General features: G+C 48.1%; 1 protein-coding gene across 14 annotated transcripts in view; it reads right to left on the minus strand.

The window, feature by feature from the left end:
* Nucleotides 1-23734, minus strand: part of KMT2C (lysine methyltransferase 2C) — a 208016-nt gene that overhangs the window by 30650 nt on the left and 153632 nt on the right. For 13 of the 14 annotated variants that reach the window (XR_008427049.1, XM_053925983.2, XM_053925995.2 and 10 more), the window contains 15 exons: nt 21864-22044; nt 19001-19105; nt 18635-18682; nt 17539-17676; nt 17334-17366; nt 17118-17243; nt 15525-15657; nt 15094-15308; nt 13273-13346; nt 11974-12156; nt 9738-11567; nt 9033-9319; nt 5115-6916; nt 3921-4032; nt 950-1028 (listed from right to left, as the gene is read on the minus strand). Coding sequence is in view for 13 of the 14 variants with exons in the window: in XM_053925983.2 (XP_053781958.1) it covers nt 950-1028; nt 3921-4032; nt 5115-6916; nt 9033-9319; nt 9738-11567; nt 11974-12156; nt 13273-13346; nt 15094-15308; nt 15525-15657; nt 17118-17243; nt 17334-17366; nt 17539-17676; nt 18635-18682; nt 19001-19105; nt 21864-22044 (5346 nt within the window). In the remaining variant the exon portion in view is untranslated. The remainder of the gene's footprint in view (nt 1-949; nt 1029-3920; nt 4033-5114; nt 6917-9032; nt 9320-9737; nt 11568-11973; nt 12157-13272; nt 13347-15093; nt 15309-15524; nt 15658-17117; nt 17244-17333; nt 17367-17538; nt 17677-18634; nt 18683-19000; nt 19106-21863; nt 22045-23734) is intronic. The other variant, XM_053925989.2, reaches the window with a different exon arrangement.

Raw genomic sequence — 23734 nt, forward strand, 5'->3', positions numbered from 1 at the left:
AAAAGCAATTACGTTTGAGGTCAGGGAATGTCCACTGGAAATACGATCGAGGGCAAAGCAGGTATTGTTAGCATGTAGCTAGAGATCATATAAAACCCCACTTTTTGATGAAATCTACCCGGTTTCTTTTGCGGTTAAGACATAAACATGGGCTCTGGACTGACAAGACCCTCCCTACAGCACAGTCACCCACATGCAAAAACTGACGTCCCCAACGTGTGCCAATAAAGCAAGTTCACACTGACGACACTGACGGCAAAGTCGGCCGTGAGGCCTCTCCTTTCCCACGCCCTGCCTCCGGTGGTGTCTCTTCTTTTAACAGTGAACAGAATGCAGTTATTTGCATAACAAACCTAGACTACAGCCGGGTAGGCAGAAAAAACAATTCTACAGAGACAGGCAGTAGGTGGCTCAATAGGCAGTTTCCTTTCGCTTCGTGGGTGGATGCTGGACGAGTAGGGCAGTTCTACTTTCCTTGAAGTTGATCGACACTAAATATGTAAATACTTATACTCAAAGCTGAGTATTTTGAATGGTGAATATTCAGACAACTAAATTATTCCAAGGAATAGATAGCAGAACATGACTTTACCAAAATAGAATTATTATAATCCGTGTTTTCTACTGTTTATAACAATTTTGCCTCCAAAATGCAGGACATGAGAACGTCTTTGTGGAGTTGAAAACAGATGGAAGTTAACACCCCAACCCTATGCCTTTGGTTCCCCTCCATGTCATTTTCTGCCCTTAAACATACAGCTAGCTCCTTTCCAGAAACTACTGTCAATGGTTAACCTTACTTTGAACTTTCCTTAAAAATTAATAAAAAATCTTTATTCCTGCGGAGCCAGGGCCAAGGCTCCTGTTACGGCTGGAAGCGGTCTCACCCTGCAGGAAAGGCTGGGTGGGGAGAGAAGAGCGTGCGTCCCGGAGGGACAGGGCACAATACCTGCGGAGTAACCTGCGGCAGGAGAGCCTGGCCTTCGCCTGTCTGAGCTCCAGGCACCGACTGGCCCATGAAGGGGAACCTGTGAGCAGGAAGCACCAGGCATCAGGTGATGAGCATTTAGAGCTACAATTCTTTTACATGCTTAACAATGTTCTCTTCCAAGGCAAAAGGAGTAACGTCAACGTCTTCCGTCAACGTCTTCCTCAGTGTAAACCCCACCGCACTGACCCCACCCCCGCCCTATGTAAAGAGTGAACTCTTCCCACCAACATGACTTCAGATGAAAGGAAGAGTCAGAGATCAAGTCACTTTCCCCGCTGTGATCCTGGGCCGTGGTACCCACTAGGCCATGCCACCAGTTAGGACATGCCAGGGTTGTTTTACTCTCTATTATGCGCTTCATTATACCTTAAAACAAAATGAATTCAAGTCTTTTGATTAAAAAACAATCTAGTGAAAAAATAGTTTTATTACATACATTCTGAGAAAATTATTTCTTCCTATCTTTATCTTAAAAACTGCCTTTTCTGAACTAAAAACATAATAACTGGGAACTGAGCTATTTTGTACTCTAAATAAAGATGTATCTCTCAAGTAAGAAGTTTCACACATTTTGGTATATTTCTATTATCTAATGTTAAAGTAAAAATTGGGTCACTGAGCAAGAAAAAGTCTACATGGTTGAAAATATTTGGCCAATAGCTTGTTCACCAATGAACTCTGCCCCTCCAGCCCGGGCTGGGACGATCTCGTCATGAGTGCCACCACTGCCCATCCCCCTCCATCGGAGTCTCCCACAGCCCTGAGGAACGGCCACATCCACTTTGTCAGAGCCCCGGGAGAGCAGCAAACACATGCCTACATGTGACTACACGTCTGTCTCTCTCCAATCGCAGAGGTATGATGCTGAACCAGCAGGGGTTCTAATTCTGAGGCCCATCTTTTAAACTAAGTATTGAACAAAGTTTGACCTAATTTCCTTCTATTTTGACTTTAGACAGCAAACCACAGTATTAGTAGCAGTGCCACGACTTTGTCACCAATAGAACTTTTGTCACCCCCATACCAAAAGCTGTTGCACACACTTAATATGGATCATTTAGTTTCATTATTTCTTTGAAGTTATGTTAATTATTAAACCTACTGCTAAATTTATTCAGCAGCACCTATACCATAACTTTTAAATAACCATGTTTCAAGTGTAACTGATTTCCTTTGTAGCACTGTTTCCGGTTTTGCACAGGAAATGTTCCAAGAAGTGTGAAGGGTTCGTGGGAGCGTCAGAAAGTCCTGACACCGGAAGGGGCTCTACGCCAGAGAAGCTGTGCAGGCAACGCAGGGCAGTGGTGCGGCCGACGACGGCTCTGCCCTGCTCTCAACAGTTCGTCTGCCCACCTCCAGAATGTCTCAGCAGACGAATTGAACCTTTCAGGATTCCTAATTCACAGGGAGTCTCACAGTTACTTAAGTCATATAGTTGATTTTTCTTTTTTTTTTTTTTAATTTTGAGAGTCCATTTACTTAAAGCTGAGGACACTGAAACAAGGGCAGGCTTGGGATAGGAGAAGCAACAGAGGGGGCCTGGGGGACAGGGTCAGGGCATTCGCCTGGGACCTGCTGCTGCCACCCGCTGCTCCCTGGTTGCAAGTCTCGTGGGTCCCTTAGGCTTTAGGACATGCGTGCCTGCAGGGGGAGGGGCGGAAGGGAAAGGCCCAGGCATGGTCCCATGAGGGAGAGTGACGAATTCACACAGACTTTATAGTCGCTTCCATGCAGGGTAACTGTGCTTTACACAGGTTTCGGCCCCAACCCTCCCTATTGCCAGAAGTTATCGACACCCATCTGCGGAAGAACTACTCATGTGCTCGCCAGAAATGACCGACCAGCGCCGTCTGCAGGTGGTCCCGTTTGGTCGGTTCGCGTGGCAGTAAATGAACGTGCATTAAAAAAATACTACCACCTTAATTCTGATGGTGGTCTATGATCAAAACCGAAGATGCTGCCCTGAGGTTAATACCCCTCAGGGGGCACAAATACCCCAACTCCAGAAACTCACATGGCCCAAAAACTCTCAGTCTTCCGTAATGCATAATTCCCATTTTTCTCCTACTAGTGAAAAGCTGCAAAAATTCTCCAACTGCTAACTTTCAAATGTCCTCTTCTCTGCTCCTTATGACACGTTTTTCTGATTCAAATTTCATTTGTGGCATTTACTTTAAAGTCTTACTAGCTTTACTGGAATGTTCCATGTTTTTCTTTATGCTGTTCCTTTGATGGAGTAAAAAAATATCCAAAGATTTAAACTGCTGTGTTAACACAGAACAGTTTTTACAACATTTAAAACACTCTGGATTTCCTGATTAATCAAGTCAATCTTCCCAACCTGCCTATGATATTTTATTATGTTTATCCTGAAACTAATGGAAATTAAATCTTTACGCGATCACATGCAGATGATTTCTTCCTACAATACAAGGGGGACTAACAAAACCCGGAATTTACTTATCAGCAGAACATTTCCCTTTGAGGACTTTTTTCTAAAAAAAATGTTGCTCAGGGAGAGATATCTGGTGAATTGGTGGGGGGGGAGTGTGCACGCATGGGGGTCATGCTGTTTTTGTCAAAAACTGCTTAACACCCAAGCACAGTGTGGGCAGGTGCGCACTCATAAATCACCCTTCATGCAACGGGCAAGTGCATTGAAAGCATTTTCAAAAGAAACTTTCACAGAAGCTGAACACAGCCTCTCCCAAAAATGCCAGCTGGTACCCTGATGCAGACAGGTTCCGAGGACACCCACCTAGCGGGGGAAGCCTGTGTTACAAAGGCCCGCCCTCCAGAGGGTAATTCTGGTTCCTGTTGAGTCCCCCATCATACAGGTTTTTCAGTCACTGTGTATTCTTTGCAGGAACCAGTGGTAATCTCACACACTTCCTGACACAAGGGAAGGACAAGAAGCGCCCACGCCTACCTGCTCATGACCATGGGCGGCAGGCCCATGTTGTTCTGGGCCATCACTCTGTTGATGCCTTTGAGCGCCACCATTTTGGCTTTCATGATAGGATCTGTGATTGCATCAAAATCTAGAGAAAAAACATAAATACTTTAAAGTTATTTGTTCCACAGTACTTGGTTCAAGTTATACTTAGAGGTAATGTAAACATCACAAACATTATATAATTATTTACAGACTCTCTTCCATTATTATTTAACAAGCACTATTACAGATTTCTAGACCAGGCAAGGAATGATGAGACCCCAAGAACCGCAGCCTGATTTCAGTGCACCTCAGTGACCCATAATTGAAGCAGGCTTTAATACCTTAGCCCCACAAGAACAAGAAGCTTGTCAAATACAAGGGGAATTACAGCAATAACCCAAAACAATGGGATTCCTTTCCACCCAAACATACACGTGCTAATCAGAGCTACTTCTTCAGCAATGGCAACACAATGAGAACCTGCAGTTATTTCCAATTCTAAGGCGTTCTACCGAACCAGTCACCAACCCATAACAGAAAAATATATCAACTTCTTGAGGACATATCCTTGTAATAAGGATAGGCTACTGAGAAAAGACCTCTGCCTATAAGTGAATAAGAAATGGGCCGAGTGATGGAGCTGGAGACGCAGGTAAGACAATGTCAGTTTCCCCATCTAGAGGAAAGGGTCCTCACAGACCTTTGACCTCTGGGGGCTGATTCTTCCTGTTAAGGGCACTCAGGCAATTTTGCTGCATTGCCAATTTATGGGTTTTCCCCCCAAAATGAGTAAGCTACTGGAAGTTAAATAGTTTTATATAATGAAAAACTGCCAAACATTTACTGTACACAAATGAAATTACAAAGTGTACTTCTATCATAACTTCTTTAAAGTCAAGGCCTCGGAAGAATGGTTAGAAGGAAGGACCTCCAAAGGAGACTTGTTTCTGCTGACCACCACTATAAGCAGACTCGAGAAAGCCAAGCACTTTGGGCCTCTTCATCTACCTGGGAGGATCTACCACACTTAACCGCTCTCATTTTATGGTTGCAGGAGAACAGAAATGGGGCCCTTGGTGCTCTATCCCATGGAACATGAACCCCAAAACCTCACATGCATGCCACCCCGCCCTCACGCCCACCATGACCACCACTGCCGACCCCCGCCATGCCAGGCCACCCTACCGACGTTGGGGAAGAAGGGCTCCGACCGCTGCCGGATCATGGCCTGCATCTGCCGCTGCTGCTGCTGCTCCTGCCTCTCTTGGTCCAGGAGGTCCTGCAGAAGCAGGGGCTGCTCCTCCAGGAGGAGGGGCCTCTCACGGCCCTGCTGGGCTAGCGCTGGGGGAACCATCAGCGGCTGGGGTCCTGGCTGACTCGGAAGAGGCACGGTTTGACTGGCAGGTTTTCCTGTCCCGAAACCATGATTACCTGCCGACTGGCCCTGGAGGAAGCCCGGGTTTACCTGCATGCTCTGAGAAAAAGCATGGTTTACCCGCGGGACCACTGTCACACTGGGACTCATGGCACTGTCCAGAAGTGGGCCGGGTGGTGTCACCAGAGGTGGCGGCAGACTGGACACGTGGCTGGAGGGGGAGGCTGGCAGGGCTGGCGGTGGAGTCCTCGGCGGTCTCAGGTCTGAGCTCTCCAATTTTTCATTAGCAAGTAAACTAGAGAGGACGGGAGCGGACCCCGTCACGCCACAGGAGCTGGCTGCGTTGTCAGCAGGCAGCTGGGGGGGCCCGTGGGCAGCACCGGGGGCCACAGTGTCCCTCTGAGGCCTCCTGTCCAGGAGCTCTGCTTCACAGGACTGCAGAGCAGCCACATCTGCCCCGTCACTGCCATCTGTGCAAGCAGCAGCCTGGGAGCAGGGGGTGTCAGCGTGACCCTTAACCTCCTCACTGTTCTCACTTGCACATTCAGTTTCCTCTTTAGAAGGTGGAGATGGGGCTTCGGTTTTTATGTCACTGGCAATGGTGGGATTTTTCCACGGAGAGTGTTTATCAGAAGGAACCCCGGTTTCACCCTCCTGCTCCTTTTTTTTTTGTTCAGTAGACACACACTGATTATCTAACTTGTCCTCCATCGGGACGTTGAGGTCCAGCTCCTCGTTGAACATGCTTTTCTTATCCCCGAGGTCCAGTTCTGGGTCTGTGTACGCAATGATATCGAACTCTCCTGACCGCAGGAGGTCATCCAGGTTGGGGTCGTTTGTCTCTAAGTTACCTAAAGTATCCAGTTCATCGCCCTTGCCGTCCTCCGCATCTAGATTTAAGTTTTCAAGATCTTCATCATCCAAGTCTTTGACTTCAACCCCCTCAAGGTCTTTAACATCCAGTTCTTTTACAGAGGGGTCATCAGAATCAAGTTTTTCTTCAAGCCTGTCCGAAGGCTGGGCAGCTACCTGTAAGTTACCAGATGGCATTTCAGCTGGTGCAGATGTTGACAAGGGGGTCTCTGAAAATTCGCCACCTAAGGGATGACTCAAGGACCTCATGACCACAGATGAGTGGACAGGATGCCCGTGCTCCGGGTGAGGCAGTGGCACCTGGTCCAGACTGGGATGCACAGGCAGCTGATGAGGTAGACCTTGGGGAGGCCGTCTCAGGGGATCAGCGTGTCGGGGGCCTGGCAGGTCCGGCCGGGGCATGAAGGCCCCGTGCCTCGGGGCTGGGGGACCCTCTAGCGCACTGCCAGGAGGAACAGGGAAGGGCAGCTGGGGCCTCCCCTCAGGGGCCCTGTGTCTCAGCTCGATGAAGGCCTGGCCCAGGATGTTATGCTGCTGGACAGACAGGCTCTGCGGTGGGAAATGCTGTGGAAGTCCAACTGGACTGCTCATCTGCGAGTTGCTTACAGGCCTGGGCATATCTACGGACATGGACCGTCTCAGCTGAGGAGGGACTCCAGGTCCTTGCATCTGCTGAGGAGGCATGAGAAAGCGCTCCTGCCCAGACAGGGGAGCATGACTCCCTCCTGGAAACCCAAATCTAGGAAGAAAAAAGCAAGTAGTTAATATTAAGTGTTACATTACATTTAGAGTTACCTTGAGGAAAGCAAAAGTTTTAAATTTCACTCAGATACAAATGTTGCTATATACAATGACTTGGCAAAGAAAAAACAATCATGATTAGAAAGCACTGGTAAATTATCTGTTCAAGTAAATTTTGCTACGTACCCATAATGAACCCCATATCTGAGTTCCAAAGACCTATGCTCACCAGGTAACATAAATGAAGACAAAGGAACCGCCGCTAAGCAGATAGAGTCAACTGTTCAGAAATAAGCACAGCACTGCTGGAACTGAGCAAAAGCCCATTTCCCCCTCTACAGTTAGGGAGCTTCTATGGAGGTGGCTGATTTGAAGGGGGCTACAAATTATGTTAGAGTCTGACAGACCTCTATATAGAGGACATGAAGCAAAAGCCCAAGGACCAGGGAGACTTACCTATTTGTTTGAAAGGGATGAAGACGGCAGTAAGAGACAAAGACCAACAGGTATGAACTAAAGATTTAGCAAATGAGCCCTGGCTGGTGTGGCTCAGTGGATCGAGTGCCAGCCTGAGAACCAAAGGGTCGCCGGTTTTATTCCCAGTCAGGGCACATGCCTGGGCTGTAGGCCAGGTCCCCAGTAATGGCGTATGACAACCACACAATGGTGTTCCTCTGTCTACCTTCTCCTCTCTCTAAAAATGAATAAAGTCTTTAAAAAAACCCCGATTAAATTTACAAGGCTATCTCATCATGAAAAGTTCCTGAAGGAAAACATCCTTTCAGTGTGGAAGTCTCCACAAATGTCCACAACGTAGAATAAAACAGAAAACTGGAGAGAGAATTCTCATTCCTCACGCCACAGGATTCTCTGACTGGACATGGTGGTTCCACTCCAGTGATTTGAGGGGTGTGGCTGTGATGTAGCCCTCACACAGCCAACACATAGTAACAGAAGGGGTGCCTAAAGGCCTCCAGAGCTGTTAAATGCAAAAAGAAAACCCCAGAATTTCAAATTGCTTGAGAAAATTATTTGCACGAAGTCCAGCTACAAAACAGGTGGGGTTTGGGACCAGATGCAGCAAGGAGCCCTCTGCTGTCCTTTGGGCAGCCAGGGGGAGAGCGTTTTCCCAGGGGCTCCCCAAGTGTGGGCTCAGTTCTAAAGCCCCCGAGAGAAGCACACTGTGCTGTGTGTGGGGAAAGTGTTATCTCTGGTTCACTTTCATTTCTATGTAACTCATCTCATCCGTCCTCATTCAGACCCCAGACTGTCTCAAACCAACAAGAGTCTTTTTTCTGACAGTAACAAGAGGAAACGATGTAGTTTCCAAAAAGAAAAAAATGTTTAAATGAAAATGGCTTCTTTGAGGAATTTTTCTATCATAAAAAATTATTCAATGTGAAAAAAAAACCCACACAAAAAAACCCAGCAACAGAAAAGCACACAGTATAAAACTTCCAATTTTCCAGGGACCACTGCTAACCTGTTGGGTACCATTCCAGGCATTTACCTAATCATTTCTGAAGTTTTATACACATAAAACTCTGTTTTTTATAATCTGTGTTTCCAACTAGGTAAGTCATAAATATCTTTCTCATCAATTACGAAAGCACAACATTTTTCATGGCTATCTTGTACTTTACAACATAGATACATCATAATATATTCAACCATTTTCTCCTGAGTCTTATGCCCTCGACCTCTAAAATGAGAATAACTGAACCTATGTAAAGATTTCTTGAGATAAATGATCCTAAATGCATAGAACAGTGTAATGTGAGCCATCACTATTATTGCAGACAGGGATTTAGATAATTTCTACCTTTTTTGTTTTTATAACCAATGGTTAAAAGAATAACCTTGAATATGTTTCTTCGTGTCTGTAAATTCCTAAAAAGTGAAACTTTCTGTAAGTCAAAGGTATTTATTAATCTTTAAATATTTCCCAATCTAAATAAAAACTCGGTGTTTTTTAAAAAAGTCCCTGGCCTTTCACTGTGGAAATAGCACCAGTTATATCTCAAGGGGATGAAGAAGTAAAACCAGTAACAACTTCTTAGGAAAAACCTCATTTGTCCAGTCCCTTCCAACAGCAGTAAAATGAAAAGCATTACCTGAATCCGTGAGGTCGCATCCCCATACCAGTAACGTTGGGGGCATAGGGCCCATGTGGGTCTTTTGGGAAGACGGGGTACCGAGGCCCCATGGGAGGGACAACAGGCGACCGGAGGCTCCCAGGGTAGGGGGGAGGCGGCCTGGTGAAAGCTGGACTCATGCCCTCAGGCTGCCAGTGCTGCACGGGGTGAGGCCCAGCGGCCGGGTCCTGGGGCCCCTTCTCCTGCCGACCTGCCATCTTCTTCTGCTGTTGCTGCTGCAGAATCATTTCCCGTAACTTCTGCCGCTGGAGCAGAGAAACTACAATCACTGGGATTTCTGATAACTAACAGCTTTCTAAATCCTAACACTTCCAACATGTGACTAACATAATATTTTAAATATCTTCATATTTTAAAGTCTGATGAAGCACTAGTTACATTTAACTGTTCAATGAATTATAAAACAAATTGATTATTGGGGTCTTTCCCTTGACCGACAACTATCACAAAACCGAAAACTTTCCTAAATAGGAATTCCCCTAGAAATCCATAAACACTGAACGTAGACTTGGAATAATTCAACTGAACTGGTGTGAACCTCACCACTTCCATTCTTCATTTGCTGCCTGATGAACGTGGCAGGAAGTGTGCTCTAACACTTGAGTGGGAACGGGTGTTGACGGAACACGTGGCTCTCTCGGGTCCCGCACGCACCATGCTCACCTGTCTCAGCTTCTCCGCATCCACCTGAGACGCACTGCCGGAGCTGCTCTGTGTGTCGGTGACTCCTGAGGTTGGGGACGGTCCGGGAAGCTGGGAGACACTGGGAAACTGCGGGCCTTGAGAGTTCATGGGGGTGCTGGGGGGAGCACTGAAGTTCCCCTCAGACCTGGGCCGAGGCTGGTCAGCAGCATCAGGAGCAACTGGACTTGTCCCAAAAGCATCGGCCTGAGACCTTGGGGTCATGGGGGGCTGGTCATAGGGATCCCGAGCAGCAGACGGGGAGACACGGCTGAAGGGGTCTGCAAGGCCTGGTCCGGGCGGCCTGGGAGTCTGGGGACAGGCATCCGGGGGCCTCCCCACAGGGCCAGCTAAAGCCGTGCCTCGGTTCTGCGCTGCCTGCAGGAAGGCATCCTGACTTGGCATGAGGACAGGTCTTGTCACTGAGGACCGAGTGAAACCCTCCGACACCCTTGGCCGTGGTGCTGCTGGTGGCTGAGAGTAAAAAACAGAAATGCCAGGTCTCGGTGTCCCAGGAGGGTGAGCATACGGGTCAGGATGCCTCTGAGTAGCTGCAGGTGTAACGAATAAGTCTGCCTGTGTCGGTGGCCTTGGGGTGGGTGGCTGCTGACTATACGGATCAATTGTGGGGGGTCGGGGAGTGCCAGGAGGCTGGGAATAAGGGTCTGCGTTGGAGCGAGATGGTCCTGAGGGCTGGGAGTATGGGTCCTGAGATGTTGGCCTCGACGCACCTCCGGGCTGAGGGAAAGCCCTAGAGGGGTGGGCAAAAGCCTCCGTCATTGCCGGGTGTGGGGTGAGGGGCGGCTGGCCACACGGATCGCTGGCCCGGCTCTGGGAAAAGTTGTCTGCAGGCCTGGGTGTCAGAGCAGGCCTTTCGTATGGGTCCACGGGCAGGCGCCTGGGAGCCTGCGAACCGGGCCCGAAAGGGTCCTGGGAGGGTGGAGGCGGCTGCATCGGAGTCTTAAAGGGTCCAGGACCACTATCCAGAGGTGCGGGCGTCAGCACGGGCCGAGCGTATGGGTCAGGGACCCGCTGCCTTTGAAACGCATCTGCCCTAGGAGATGGCTTCGTGAAGTGATCATTGGTTGCAGCTGCTAGAGGGCCTTTGGCGGTTTGTTCCGAAACAACCGGAGAGCGGGGTAGGCCCATGGGTTTGGGGAACGTCTCTGCCAGCACAGGCCGAGGTGTGTCTGGGGGCTTTGCATAGGGGTCACTACTTGTTGTGGAGGAAGAACAGGACTCTCTGACAGGGGACGGCCGACAGGCTGTGTTATTGCCACCCAGAGCAGGCCTCGGTCCTGAGGGCAGAGGCGCACAGCTTTCCACCAGGCCTGCAGAGTTCCTTCTGGAAAGGCCATGGCCCCCCGGAGGCGGTCTTGGAGTACCAACCATTTTCGCGTAGGGATCCATCGGAGATGGTGGCCGGGAGGTGGCAGGTCCAGGTGAGAACACCTGCGGTGGGGGTGGCTGGGGCTGTGGCAAACTCTCTTGGAGGGGAGCCCGGGAAGGGGTTGCAGGAGGGGGCGGGGCCTGTGGCTTTACAAACACGTCGTCCGCAGGTGCAGAAGTGGGGGTGCCAGGTAGTGGTTTTGTAAACAGGTCCTTATGGAATGACTGTGCCGGAGACATGCTTCCACTGCCGGGCTGGAGGGTCGAGGGGCTCTGCATGCCGCTGCTCGGCGTGTCCGAGCCTGACGGCACCAGCAGAGCCTGTGACCCCGACTGCTGCAGCTGCTGCTGCTCACTCTTCACCTGCTCCAGCTTCTGGGAGGCTTCGATCTTCGCCTGCTGCTTACTCTTCTGGCGCATTTGCTGTTGGATTTGGAAAAAGGAAGCGATCATGTGGTTAATTAAGAAAGAATGTAACTGTCACAGGGAAAGGCTGTTGGCCCTCTTGAGATGAATTCTTAATTCTGTTGAGAATGAATCTGTCTGAGGTCGTCACTACCACAGAGCACCCATTTGGAGTGAGACCCTCCGAAAGAGGTGTCACCGCGGTCTACCGAGCTTATGCCCAGGGCAGCGTACCATCTATTCCAGCATCTCCGGAAATGTCCCAGAGCGACTTACGTACCTTTCACTGAGAAAGGTCTATTTGTAGCCAGATGTGTATGTTCTCCTAAGACCTACGTTCTGAGATGACATGACTAGCAGCTCTATTCAAGCAAAAATGCAGCTTAAAAGAGCTGATCATTACAAAACAGAGAACCCCGCAAACCTGTCGAAATTTCCACTCCTGCTCATGTTCCGACTCTCTCTGCTTCAAGGGGTCCTTGAAGAGCTCCGTGTCAGCCCGCGAGCCAGGCTCGGCGCCGTCCTGGTGCTGCTGCCGCCTCAGGGAGTCATTCGACATCTGCACTTTGTTGATGCGCAGCGCAGCCCTGTTGTCTCTGGCTTTTTGCTGTGAAAAAGGGACAACAAAATCATCTCCGAGTGTACGCTAACAAGTTCCAAGAAATATGAACAGAACGACGTTGAGCTTTATCATATAAAAGCAAGAAAAGGTCCCGGAGAATGAGGTAGAACCCTTCGGCCCTCACAGCCCCCTGGGCGAGAGGAGGAGGAGGAGGAACACACCGCCTCCCCCAACCCCCCCCCCCCCCCCCAGCTGCCCAGAGGTCTCTGTCTGAGCCAGGCCTGAGGACCCAGGCATCATCCAGTATTTGTGGTCCTGGTCTTCCTAACAGACCCTTCAAAAAGGGAGGAATCCGCATTTTGTGCAATTTAGAGGAAAAAAAACCAACAACAAACCACCACATCAATCTTCCAAACCTAAAACCTGGGAGTTGAGGCTCAACATGAAAGAAAACTCTCTCGGTCCTGTCACTACCTCCTGTGGCTGAAGAGCACCAAACACAGCACCGCCGACACACCCGAGGTCATTTCTTCCCCGCCCAATCCCTGTCACTACTACTGACAGTGTGTGCACAGGACGTCGGCTTGGAAAGTAACTGTTTTTTCAGAAGAATAGTATCAATTTAAAATGCTTTAAACTGAAAGCAAGGACTTGGGTCCAGTTAACAATCTTAACGTGGCTCTTCGGGAAATAACGATCCATCGTCTGAACTATGAATCTAACAAGTTCCCTAATATCTCTGGGCGAAGCGCGTGTTCCCGACACCCACAAAGGTGTCCAGATGTGTCTTCATAGTTACAGGACAATTTTCTACCAAATTTTGTCCAAAAATAGCCTCTTGTGGAAGAAAACAATGGCACCCTGATGCAGCCCCCAAATGCAGTGCTCTTTGGAAGAGAAAAACAATTCTGAAGTGAAATGAACTGAGACATGCTCCTACAATCGCTGAGTTCCGTCTTCGACATCCTGGACCTGCTGCGTCACACTTCACTTTCAGACAGAAAGGAGAGAAAATCACTTCACAGACAAAGCTGTTTGCTAGTTGGACAAGTACGAACATGCGTTTCTGCAATGGAAAACCTCTTTAGGAACCTAAGACAGTAAAAGTACGGCTCGGGTATTATGTTCAGAGACACAATGCACAGGGTTTTTTTTTAATACCACATATGGCGCTCTTTCTTGCGAACTTGCTTTTCTCCACAACTTAGCGATCTGCTTCACCCTGGTGGTCCAGTCTGCAACGAAAGGAAACAGTACACGTGTCTCAGAGCCCCAGCGGGGACGCGTCACGGGGAAAAGGCCGACAGTCCGACTTTCCCTGGCCGGATTTTCGTAAACGACTGGCCCCACATGAACGTCTCTGTGCAGTCAGTACAAAGTTCATGGAGCTCAGCAGACTAACGAAGTACTTTCTGAAAAATGTGTTTGTTGCCTCATTGCCAATCTCATGTGTACAATTAGGACATTTTTAAATCAAAGGGGTTAAGCCACCAAGATTAACTTAAGCCAAATACAAGGTCCAGCACAAATAACGCCCCTTTTTTATTACAAAATCTTTTATTACGAAATCATAAGCAATTAATTCTGTAACGTAACAGTATCACACTCAACACACCACATGACACTTTAGGTGAAATGTTCACATTAAAACTGTACATTTTTAACACTCATGTTTTTACCCTACCAACCACACTCAAACAGGCCTTACTTCTGCTGGACCCTATATGAGAGATTCCCTCACCCATAAAGCTGTTACCAGAACCAGAGCTGAAAGTTTTGTAAGATATCTGTACTCAGGACGGGCCTATCATTTTGAGCAAAAGTAAGTCAGTGCTGCTGTAGATGAGCATCGCACAGACGTGGGGAGGTAACGCTTTCAAGTCATTCCTATGGGACTCAGTGCCAGGACGACACACATGAGGTTTGGGTGAATCGAGCAGTTAGTGACTGCGGTAGAAACAACTGAAACAACTTCCTTCCACATTGAAAGGAAGAAGAGAGGAGGGTGGCGAGAGAGGGGGAAGGCCACTGGAAATGGACCTCACGCCACCTCACGGGGGCCTGGAACACGCAGTGGGGCCACAGAGAAAACCAGGCACTGAAGAAACAAACTCTCCTCTAAGGACCACCCACACTGGCACCAAGTGAGCCAGTCTAGCCGCGGGTGGTGGAGGGCCCGGGGTGGGGTGGGGGTGGGGGACCCTGCAGGCACTGCACGGACAGAACCCCTGCTCCGCCACGCTGGCTTCGCCTGTCAGAGAGGTGGCCTCAGGTCTGCACGTGTAATGAGCCACGTGCCACAAAGGGGCCACATAGGTGAAAGCACCTGCCGGCAGGCAGCAACCCGTAGCAACACAGCTGACCTTTGACAGCTGGGACACTGCCACGGGACACGGCTTTCTGGCCCCTGTATCCGGCAGCAGGAACACAAGACAGCAGGCCAACGTTTGCTCACAGACGGTGCACACACGGAGCCCCACTCATGCAACATTCGCCCCGGCCACTCGGAATTTTCAAGGGCATCACTGAGTCTTGTGCTGCTTTTACTCGCTCAGACTGGACAGTGGGGAGGAGTGTCACTGAGCGCGTGCTGATGGGAGCAATACTCAGAACTGAGCCGGACACAGTCTCACTTAACACTTCTGACTCCGATCTAGGAGAACCTTCGCACACTTACGCACGTGACGCAGCACTGATTTCTGCATATTTATAACATCTCCAGGAGCCGAAAAACAGATCGTCCACTCATCTAACTTTGCTCTCAGGGAAGAGGCCAATGAGCCCAGGGCCTAGGACTAAGGAAACGAAGACGTTTCCCGCGGTCCAGGGGAGCTTCCCCTTGTGTGGTCACCCTAGGCAAACATGTGTGATGCCACACAGGCTCTCGATGGCAGGGAGAAGAGCCCAAACACATAGAGCAGCACCATCTCACAGACACGAGGAAGTGGTAGTCCCGGCAGCGGCCACCCGGCCAGCACTCACCCGGGAACTCGTCCTTCAGGCCAGGGAAGTTCATGTTTGTGTACAGCACCGGCGCCACAGTGGCCATTGCACCCAGGGCCTCCTCCTTCTCCCACTTGAGGGTGCTCCTCTGGGCGTTGGAGAGGGTGTCGCCCTCCCCTTCCACAGGGGGCGCCGCTGAGCCCCAGGAGCTGTTAGGATCACTCGCCATAGGATTAAATGCTGCACTTTTATCTCTGGCAAACAACAGACGACGTTACTTCATAAACATGAAGTCACTTTCAAGTACGAGCTCATTAAAACCTATTACGACAAAATAGCTGAAACGTCCGATGATTTTTATCAAATGCCACGATAAACGTAATGTATGATAAGGTCACACACAGCAACGCACTCATGTTTCTGTGACAAAGATCCCTTCCGTTTCCACGGGAGGTGGGGGTGCGCAGTACCTGGCATCGGGGTAAGGGGATGGTGGGATGGCAGAGAACGTCCCCAGTCCGCTTCCAGGAGGCAGAGGGTTGTGTGGGGGATGAGGGCTGGGTCCGATGAGGCCGTTCATGAGTGGCATCCGTGAAAAAACATCTTAGAAGAAAACCGTAATTCAGTTTGCATACTGTTCATAAATACTAAAAAAGCAACAGAAATATTTCTAAATAAAAACTTGTAACGCTATTTAATAAAGTTGCATTTTATTCAATGTTATGCTGCACAACGGTGCTTAAGAGTGATTACTCATATATTTTACAACATGGTCTCTATCATTCTGTGTCCTCTGTCATGGAATAATGGAATTAGTTTGTGTGAGGAGTCTGCAAAACCAATCATCGTATTCCAGGGTATTGTTTAGCATATGGTTATTCTTAATGCCTTCTAGGGTTACACTTTTAATGCATAAGCATTTAAAAAAAAGAATTGAAAACACTTATATAGACATAGAATTAGTATTACCCATGTATGATGGCATCCTTATTTTTCCCTCAAAAATTTGGGCAAAAAGATAAACATTATACGTAGCAAAATACAGTAAGCACCGAGCAAAAAAAGTTACCTTCTCCTTACATTTTAATGAGGCTGCACAGCAAAACTATTTAAATGACTGTAACACCTTTATAAAGGAATACATCTTTAACTTACTCATTTCTAAAATGCATCCTTTCAGTTTCAGAAACATGGAGAGAGATACTGTGTATATGTTGAGAGAACACTGGAGAGTTCCTAACCATTAAGGACATGTAGGGGATGTGCTCAGTCCAGCCACATGAAGGCACGTTTACGCCCCTAGGCGGATCTGGCGGAAACTACAGCGCTTTAACTGTGTTCGCTACGGAGTTTCCACGCACACGAAAGTGAGAGTAAAGACGACACTGGGTCACTGGCGTGTTTCAGCACTCGTGTGGAAGCATGAGAGTGATCTCAGGGCAGTGTCTGTCATCCAGCTCAGCACACGGTCATGCGGCAGTGGCAATGACCCGAGCACAGAGAAGGCCCCTTCTACAGGGGAACCGGGGATGCCCCCACCAGCGGCGCGCTCTCCAGCGACTCCCACAGACCCTCACTGCACCACCTGAAGGAAAGAGGCCCCTCTCCCAACAATGAGAAGTGTCTCAGAGCCAGTGGCACGGGGCAGGTGTGCACCCGGTTGTGAACCGGGCCAGACTGACATGCACACGGCAGCCAGCTGAGAGAGCACGCAGTTCTCCCAACACGTGTGCAAGGAGGTCTGAGCGTAGGTGCACTGAGACGAGAGTGCGGAGGGCCGGGAAGCACCGCAGCGCAGTCCCCACTGCCGACAGTGAGCAGAAGACCCCTGGCCACATGCAGAGCACAAGCTCCAGGGGCTTTCCGGGAGGTGGGTGTGTGGCCGAGAGGAGCACGGACAGGAGTGTTTCCTATTGGCTCAGAAGAGGGCTTTCTCCTACCAGTCTGCTTGTGTTCTCAGTAAGGCTCAAGGCCAAGTCTGCTTTAGTGAACACAGGAGCACACACACGTGCACACGCACACACACACAGCAGACCACACTTGGTCATCTCCAGGTGACGTACCCTGGCTGTGCACGGGCATCAGCGGCGGGGCAGGGGGCGGGGGAGGCTGTGCCAGCGCAGGTGGCTGAGCGGTCGCGGGGCTGAGCACGGCAGTGAACAAGTCTTCCACGTCCTTCCCACCAAGCTCTAGGGGACACAACAGCAACACGATTAAAGTCTATTCCAGCTACACGGGCAATGCCACTTTTGTGAACAACAAAATCAGAATGCAATTACCTGGAATTTTATATAACTTTCCAAGAATTGCCCCTGGGATGGAATAAAGACACAGAAATGTTAACAGTGACCATTTGGATACAAAACAACATGTCACAGAAATCATCAGAATAGAACACAAATTACAAACAAGCATGCAGAAATCTTTGAAAATTGTATTTACTCATGTCTTTCAGAAAGCCTAGGTGTAGGGCAAACACTTTACCATCTGTGACCATTCTGTCTAGCTCAGGACTAAGGATCCCATCCAGCTGCTCCTCACTGAGCGGCCGTGAACTCTGGCTGGCAGATGGCTGAGGCAGGGAGGAAGGGTCGTCGGCAACGGGGCCAATGTCTATTCCGGCTGGAGGAGTGAGGTGAAGACATTAAAAAGTGAATACACGTGCAAACTGTGTCAACACTACTCACCTGCATTAATACACAATTAAAACCAAGCAATAAACAGTTTTTATCCCTGAATGAGTCAGGGTTCTTACATCAATGTGGACTGTCAAAATTAGGAACAATTAGGCACCATCTGTTTGCAAACTAGGTGCCACTTATAGTTTAATCAAAATAAGTATATTTCCTGAGGAATAAAAGAACATTTATGGTTCTAAAGTGCCAACTTCCACAAAAAATGAGCACCATATCCTAAGGAGTCTCAGAGAACACTCTGTGTATGGGTTTGCCACACGGATCGCAGCTGACCAGGAAATGCTGGTGTCAGTCGTGGAGGTCACCTGCCTTCTGCAGCACGTGGGGCAGAAGGGACACACGCCACACCAGCCCATGAAAAGCCCTGACATTCTTAACTCACCTCCCATAAACAGTGTCCTCGTGAACAACCTCAGCTAGAGGTCACAGTTCCGCAGTATTCGGGGGCCAACATACAAAATATAGACTGTGGTCAAGACACGGCGTGCTGTCTCGCACACCTGGCTTTTAAAGCAGCAGCACATTTAAAAGCAGTCTAACTTCTTCACCATGCTTTCTCAGTATCACCGTTATCAAAGAGTACAATTTGGTCTGCTCTATTTAATCTTACAGTACACACTAATTTTATGAAATTTGGGTAAAGTTATATATTACATATTAATAAAAATAAAGCCATTCATTAAAAAGGAAAACGAAAAACTACTGGGAGAGTCACCCAAGCCCAGCACAGCTGTCCCATGCTCTGGTGGCACGCACACAGGGAAGCCGAGTATGACTCGACACCGGTTAGCACCAGGACAGGCGCACGCACCTGCAGGCTGGCCGTGCTGCACCCACTAGGAACAACTACTCTAGTCAGCCCTCGCCCACTGCTGGGGTCTTACCAAATGGAAAAGCTGAGCTGTCACCCTGGAAAGTGCATGAATCAAGACCTATAAGACCCAAACCAGATAAAACGGGTGATTACCAGGGAGCGGGAATCGAGGGACAGCGCAAACAAAAGAAGAAAGCAGACACAGCAAGACTTCAGGGCCGAAAGCCTCAAAAAGCTAACAGAAAGGACCTAACTCACTCCTCCCCCCACCCCAGAGCAGGAAGGCGCAGAAGGTCAAAGCCTACGATGACTTTGATAACTTCGATAACATTTTTTCAGTTTCAAGTGAAGACTAAATTTCTCTCTCTCTCTCTCACACACACACACACACACCCATACCCTAAAACAGACATGGGGCCAAGAGCCTTCCATATACCTGAATGATCAACCGACTTTGCAAGGTCATCCGAAATGATTCCCAGAATGTCATCCTCTGTGTTTAGGACTTCGGATATGTCAGCTAAGGGATCGTCAGCAGTACCTAAACACAGCAAGCACGCTTTTAATGTTGTGGTATTCCCCTAGACGTCCCATTCTGAAACACCCTACTCGCTCAACCACGTACGACACGTCTCTGAATACAGCAGACGCTGCGGGAAGTGCGAGAACGACAAATTAAGATAATTACTTGCAAAGGATTTTTATACAAAAGGTACCCCAGTGTTCTGAAGAATAAGACGTTAAAGACCTACGGACAGTAAAAGTGAAATCAAGTACCACGAGGGACAACGCAGAAAAATTCACTAAGGATGTGGCATCTCTACACATGAAAGCTGGAGAACAGAAGCACAGGAGATAAACACAATATAGGGACGGACGCATCACTGGGAACTCCCTGCCGGCGGGGGCCCTCCAGCCCCTGGCGCCCCGACACTGCCGGCCCTGACTCGTGCATGGCCTACCCAGGTCTGGGACCCCGCACAGCGGGCCTGCGCTGGCCGCCAGCAGTGCTTCCTCACAGGGGCCTGGGTGAGCGCTGCCCGGACTTTAAAAGGGGGAAGGACGGGGGCTGAGAACAGGGTGCCGCATCAGGGTGAGTGGCCAGGGAAGCCCTTTCAAAGCACCTGACCACAGGGGGACAAATGCAGTGCAGGAAACCTGCGGATGGGCGCAGGCAAGGTCTGGCTAATGCAGGGAGCCCACGTGCTTGTCCCGAGAGACTGCTGAGCAAGGGCGGGCACGGCTCTGCAGGACCGGTGGGCACTGGTGTCAGGTGCAAAAGAGACAGGGGCAGGAGGGGGGGGCATGAGCAGAGGGGAAAGTGAGAGGGTAAGAAGTCACGAAGGGCCTCGGGGCGTCTGGCCTAACAAGTACAGAAATATTCAGGCTAGCTTCAGTAATTCTATTAGTCATTTACGTTAGGGAGCATACAGTTTGAAATCCAAACAGGACAACTAATCTTGTCCCATTAAACACATACTTTCCAAATAGAACTCATACACAGACAAAAATATAACTTTTCAAATTGAAAGGAAATATAAATTTTATGTGCCCAAATATTCATAAAGTTTTGAGAGAGATACAATTTCAATAATGTATTCTCTAGACACCAGTATACTTGAAAGAAAAAAATTCTGGATAATTCCTTCACAGGTTATCTACTATGAGTGTGCTTGTTTTAAATCAGTACAATTCTATACACAAATTATAATATTTTGTAAAAGACTGTTTAAAAAGCTTGTCCTTACCTGAACAGATTTAATGCCTTACCAACAAATTATTGAAATTGGTGTCATGGGCTATGCTGAATGAAATGTAAAAAAGGGTAAAAGCAGCATTACTTGTAAATGTCTCGTCATAAAGGCCGAAGAGTCATGTTACGTGTAACCTAAGTTCTGAAATGTTTATCTTATTCCAGTCCTCGTGTTTTGGCTTTATCACTAAACCATTTCTCTTCAGCAGTTGTGGGAAAGATAATGTATGGTAATGTGTTTCCCGTCTCGATGAGGCCTCTGTCCAATTTCAGTTCTCTTCCTCAGGAAACCTCCAGTGCAGATGACTTCTCGTTAAGTCTTAAAGTGGCGAGGCGTGATTTTTACATGAGGTCTATCTCTCGTAGTCAGGGTGTCCTGTGAAGGACCTGCGGGTCTTCTGCTCCACATTACATTAACAAGGTGTCAACATGGGCGAGCGCGGGCGGAACGAAAGGAAACACAACTCAAGCTGCCAGAGCTAGCCCGCACAAGCCTGGCTCCAGAATGAGCGTGGACGGGCGGGCGGGCATGCGCGTGCACACAGGGCGCTGGGAGGGTTTCCAGTTCCGTCAAGAAGTTAAAGTCAAACCCAATAGCCTACCTTTCTGTCTAGGAAAAGGCCAAGTTAATAAAGCTGTAACGACAATGTATCAAATTGTCTTTCAGTGGAGACTGCCTAAGAGTATCTTCCAAATTGAGTTTATAAAAGTAACTGAGCAACAAATGTTATCAAGGGCAAAAAGGGAGCATGTCAGGAGAACATTTACCTTCTAGTGGTTAGACCGACAGACACCTGGACGTGGGGAGAGACCCGGTGGTCCCAGCTCCCACACACACCCCTGACCAGAGAGGCTGCCAGGGCCCTGCTGCCGCTACCGTGCTGACCCGCATTCACACCCACGTGCAGTTCTCAGACCTCTCTCCAATGCTAAGTAGGCCCCGAATTGCTACATCTAGGGCTGTAGTTCCCAATCGGGACAATTCTGCAGCAGGGCAAGCAGCAATATTTGGAGACATTGCTGAGCATCATGACGTCCTGGGGACAGAGGTGCTGGCAAGTGACCCACACGGCATGGAACCACCTCCCACTTCCGACAGAGAGCATCCGGCCCAAACTGCCGGTGGTGAGAAACCAGTCTAAGGCGATGGGTTCCCCTTCTCCACAGTCTGCCAGCCAGGCCCCCACTACGGCATTCCTGTCATCCACTTCTGAGTTTTTGGGCTGCGTAATTAACAAAACTCTATCTTACTTAACTTGAAGATTATTATGTTGATAATTCGTGGCCAAACTGAGCTCCCTTACGCTACCCTCAGCTAAGTGTAAACTTAACATCTTCCTTTGCAACTCTGGTGGCAATTACACAAATAAATTTATTTGCCAAATATTATAGACCTGTTCCCTGCCCACTTAAAACAGTTCCATTTACTGAATGCAATTTACATTTCAATAGAGCTGATTTTAAAATGCAGGGGACAAACTGAAAGCATTTCAAAGGTCTGATTAAGAGAAGATGAATGTCACATGGGAATGAAGAGTCCACATACCGTGAGCCCCCGGTTTCACTGGCGTGGAGGACGAGCTAAGTAGTGGGTCTAAGGAGGGATCCAAGAAATGTGTGTTCACGTTTGTTTTATATGGAAGCGGAGCTGCGTCTTCTGGTAGGTTATCTAAACTGAGCTTGTTCTGTCTACTTGTATCAAGAAGATCTTTTCCAAAGAAAGCCTCCTAGACAAAAATAAGCACATATAAAAATGACTTAGTTATAAAATTCTAAAATGACAATAGGAATTCTGTCACCATTTTTCACAAGAAAGCAGAAATAAGCTTGCTATTTAAGAACACAGAAATTGAATATAGAAATACATAAACAACATAGAAATATCCTGTCGATTCTTTTACACAGATTTCCCTTATTCTAAAAGTACAGCTTTTTGTAGTTTTACTAGAAAGAAATAACATTATGCAAACAATACCACACAATTCTGTCAACTGTGTTTCTAACAACAGTATAATAATTCAGCAACTCCAGATTAGGCTACAATTAAAATTAAAGGTGGATACATTCACAATACTATTGGCACCTCATTCATGTTATAAGAAAAACTCAAGCGTCACGAGTATTACCATCATTTACAGATTACTAGCAGAGGATAGCACAAACACTTGGATCAGTAACCTCATGTTGACTCATAAACACATGATGAGTCGGAAAGGGATTTTAGAGCCGTTTTAATCTTACTATGTGCACAAATCTACCTCTCTCATGGGCTTCTGGCTCCGCCCTCCCCTATGAACACTTCTCCTCCACCTCAATGCACGGTCTCTACGCCAGAGACCGTTGTGCCACGCTGGGCCCCTGACAGCTCAGGGACCAACAAAAGGGAGCGCTTGGGGACCTCCCCCCTTACTTTAACCCCGCAACTCCGGTTTGGTCTGTTTTCTATGATGTGGTCTATCTGGAAAAGGGACCCCTTGCAGAGGCCGATTTTGCAACACATGTCAACATTTAATGCATTCTTCTTGCCAAAGACACACACAGAAAAGGCTCACTGTAGCATTTTCAATACCAAAAACTGAAACCTGCATTGAGTCAAAATGCACAGAACTAAATAAATTATAGACACCCGTGCAATACAGTAATTTCTGAAAGGGATCTAGAACCATGCTCTCAAATAAAGGCTCTAAAACACAGAATTTAAAAAAGCAAGTTGAGTGTATGCCCATCTGAACATAAAACACAAACCAAGACTATTTGTACTGTGCAAAGATAAATTATAAAAAAATTACAAATGGAGAAACACCAGACTGTGAACGAGGCTAAGTTTGGACGGGAAAGGGTTATGGGGGTAGGTGTGTGAGGTCTGGTAGAGGTCATGGTGACATTTCATTTAAAATTTTCACATTTTCTAAATGAACGAGTTGTTTCGCTGTGACAAAAACTGAAAGCCCATAAAGCTCGGTCACTGGGTAGCAGATAGGTCTGCTTCTTAGAGTTTTAGAGTTCCTTTATTTAAAGACTTCAGCATAAATTTGAGAAATCTGAGACAACTGGCAAGGTACTTTCTTTAAATGACTCGGGAGAACTTTATTTGTATTTATTAGAAACTGTAACATTGTCACGAATTTGGTGGGTTTTCATTTCTGGTGGCCCCACAGGGCTTCTAACTTCATCATGTGTCGGTGACTCCAAGAGCCACCTGGAGACCTCACGGGGCAACCACCCACACATTTCTACGGGGCAGACCCTACAATCACTTATATTTGATCTCGGCACTGTTTTAATTAATAAAGAAAAACTGGAACACATTGTTACTGAATTTCTAGTGTGTTTTTGTCACTATGTATTCTGCCTCCCCTGCACCCCCATCAATGGGGGAAAAATACAGCTGCTACCACAACATGTACAAGAAACAGT

Source organism: Desmodus rotundus, chromosome 6 (genome assembly GCF_022682495.2).
Source record: "Desmodus rotundus isolate HL8 chromosome 6, HLdesRot8A.1, whole genome shotgun sequence".
NCBI lineage: Eukaryota > Metazoa > Chordata > Mammalia > Chiroptera > Phyllostomidae > Desmodus > Desmodus rotundus.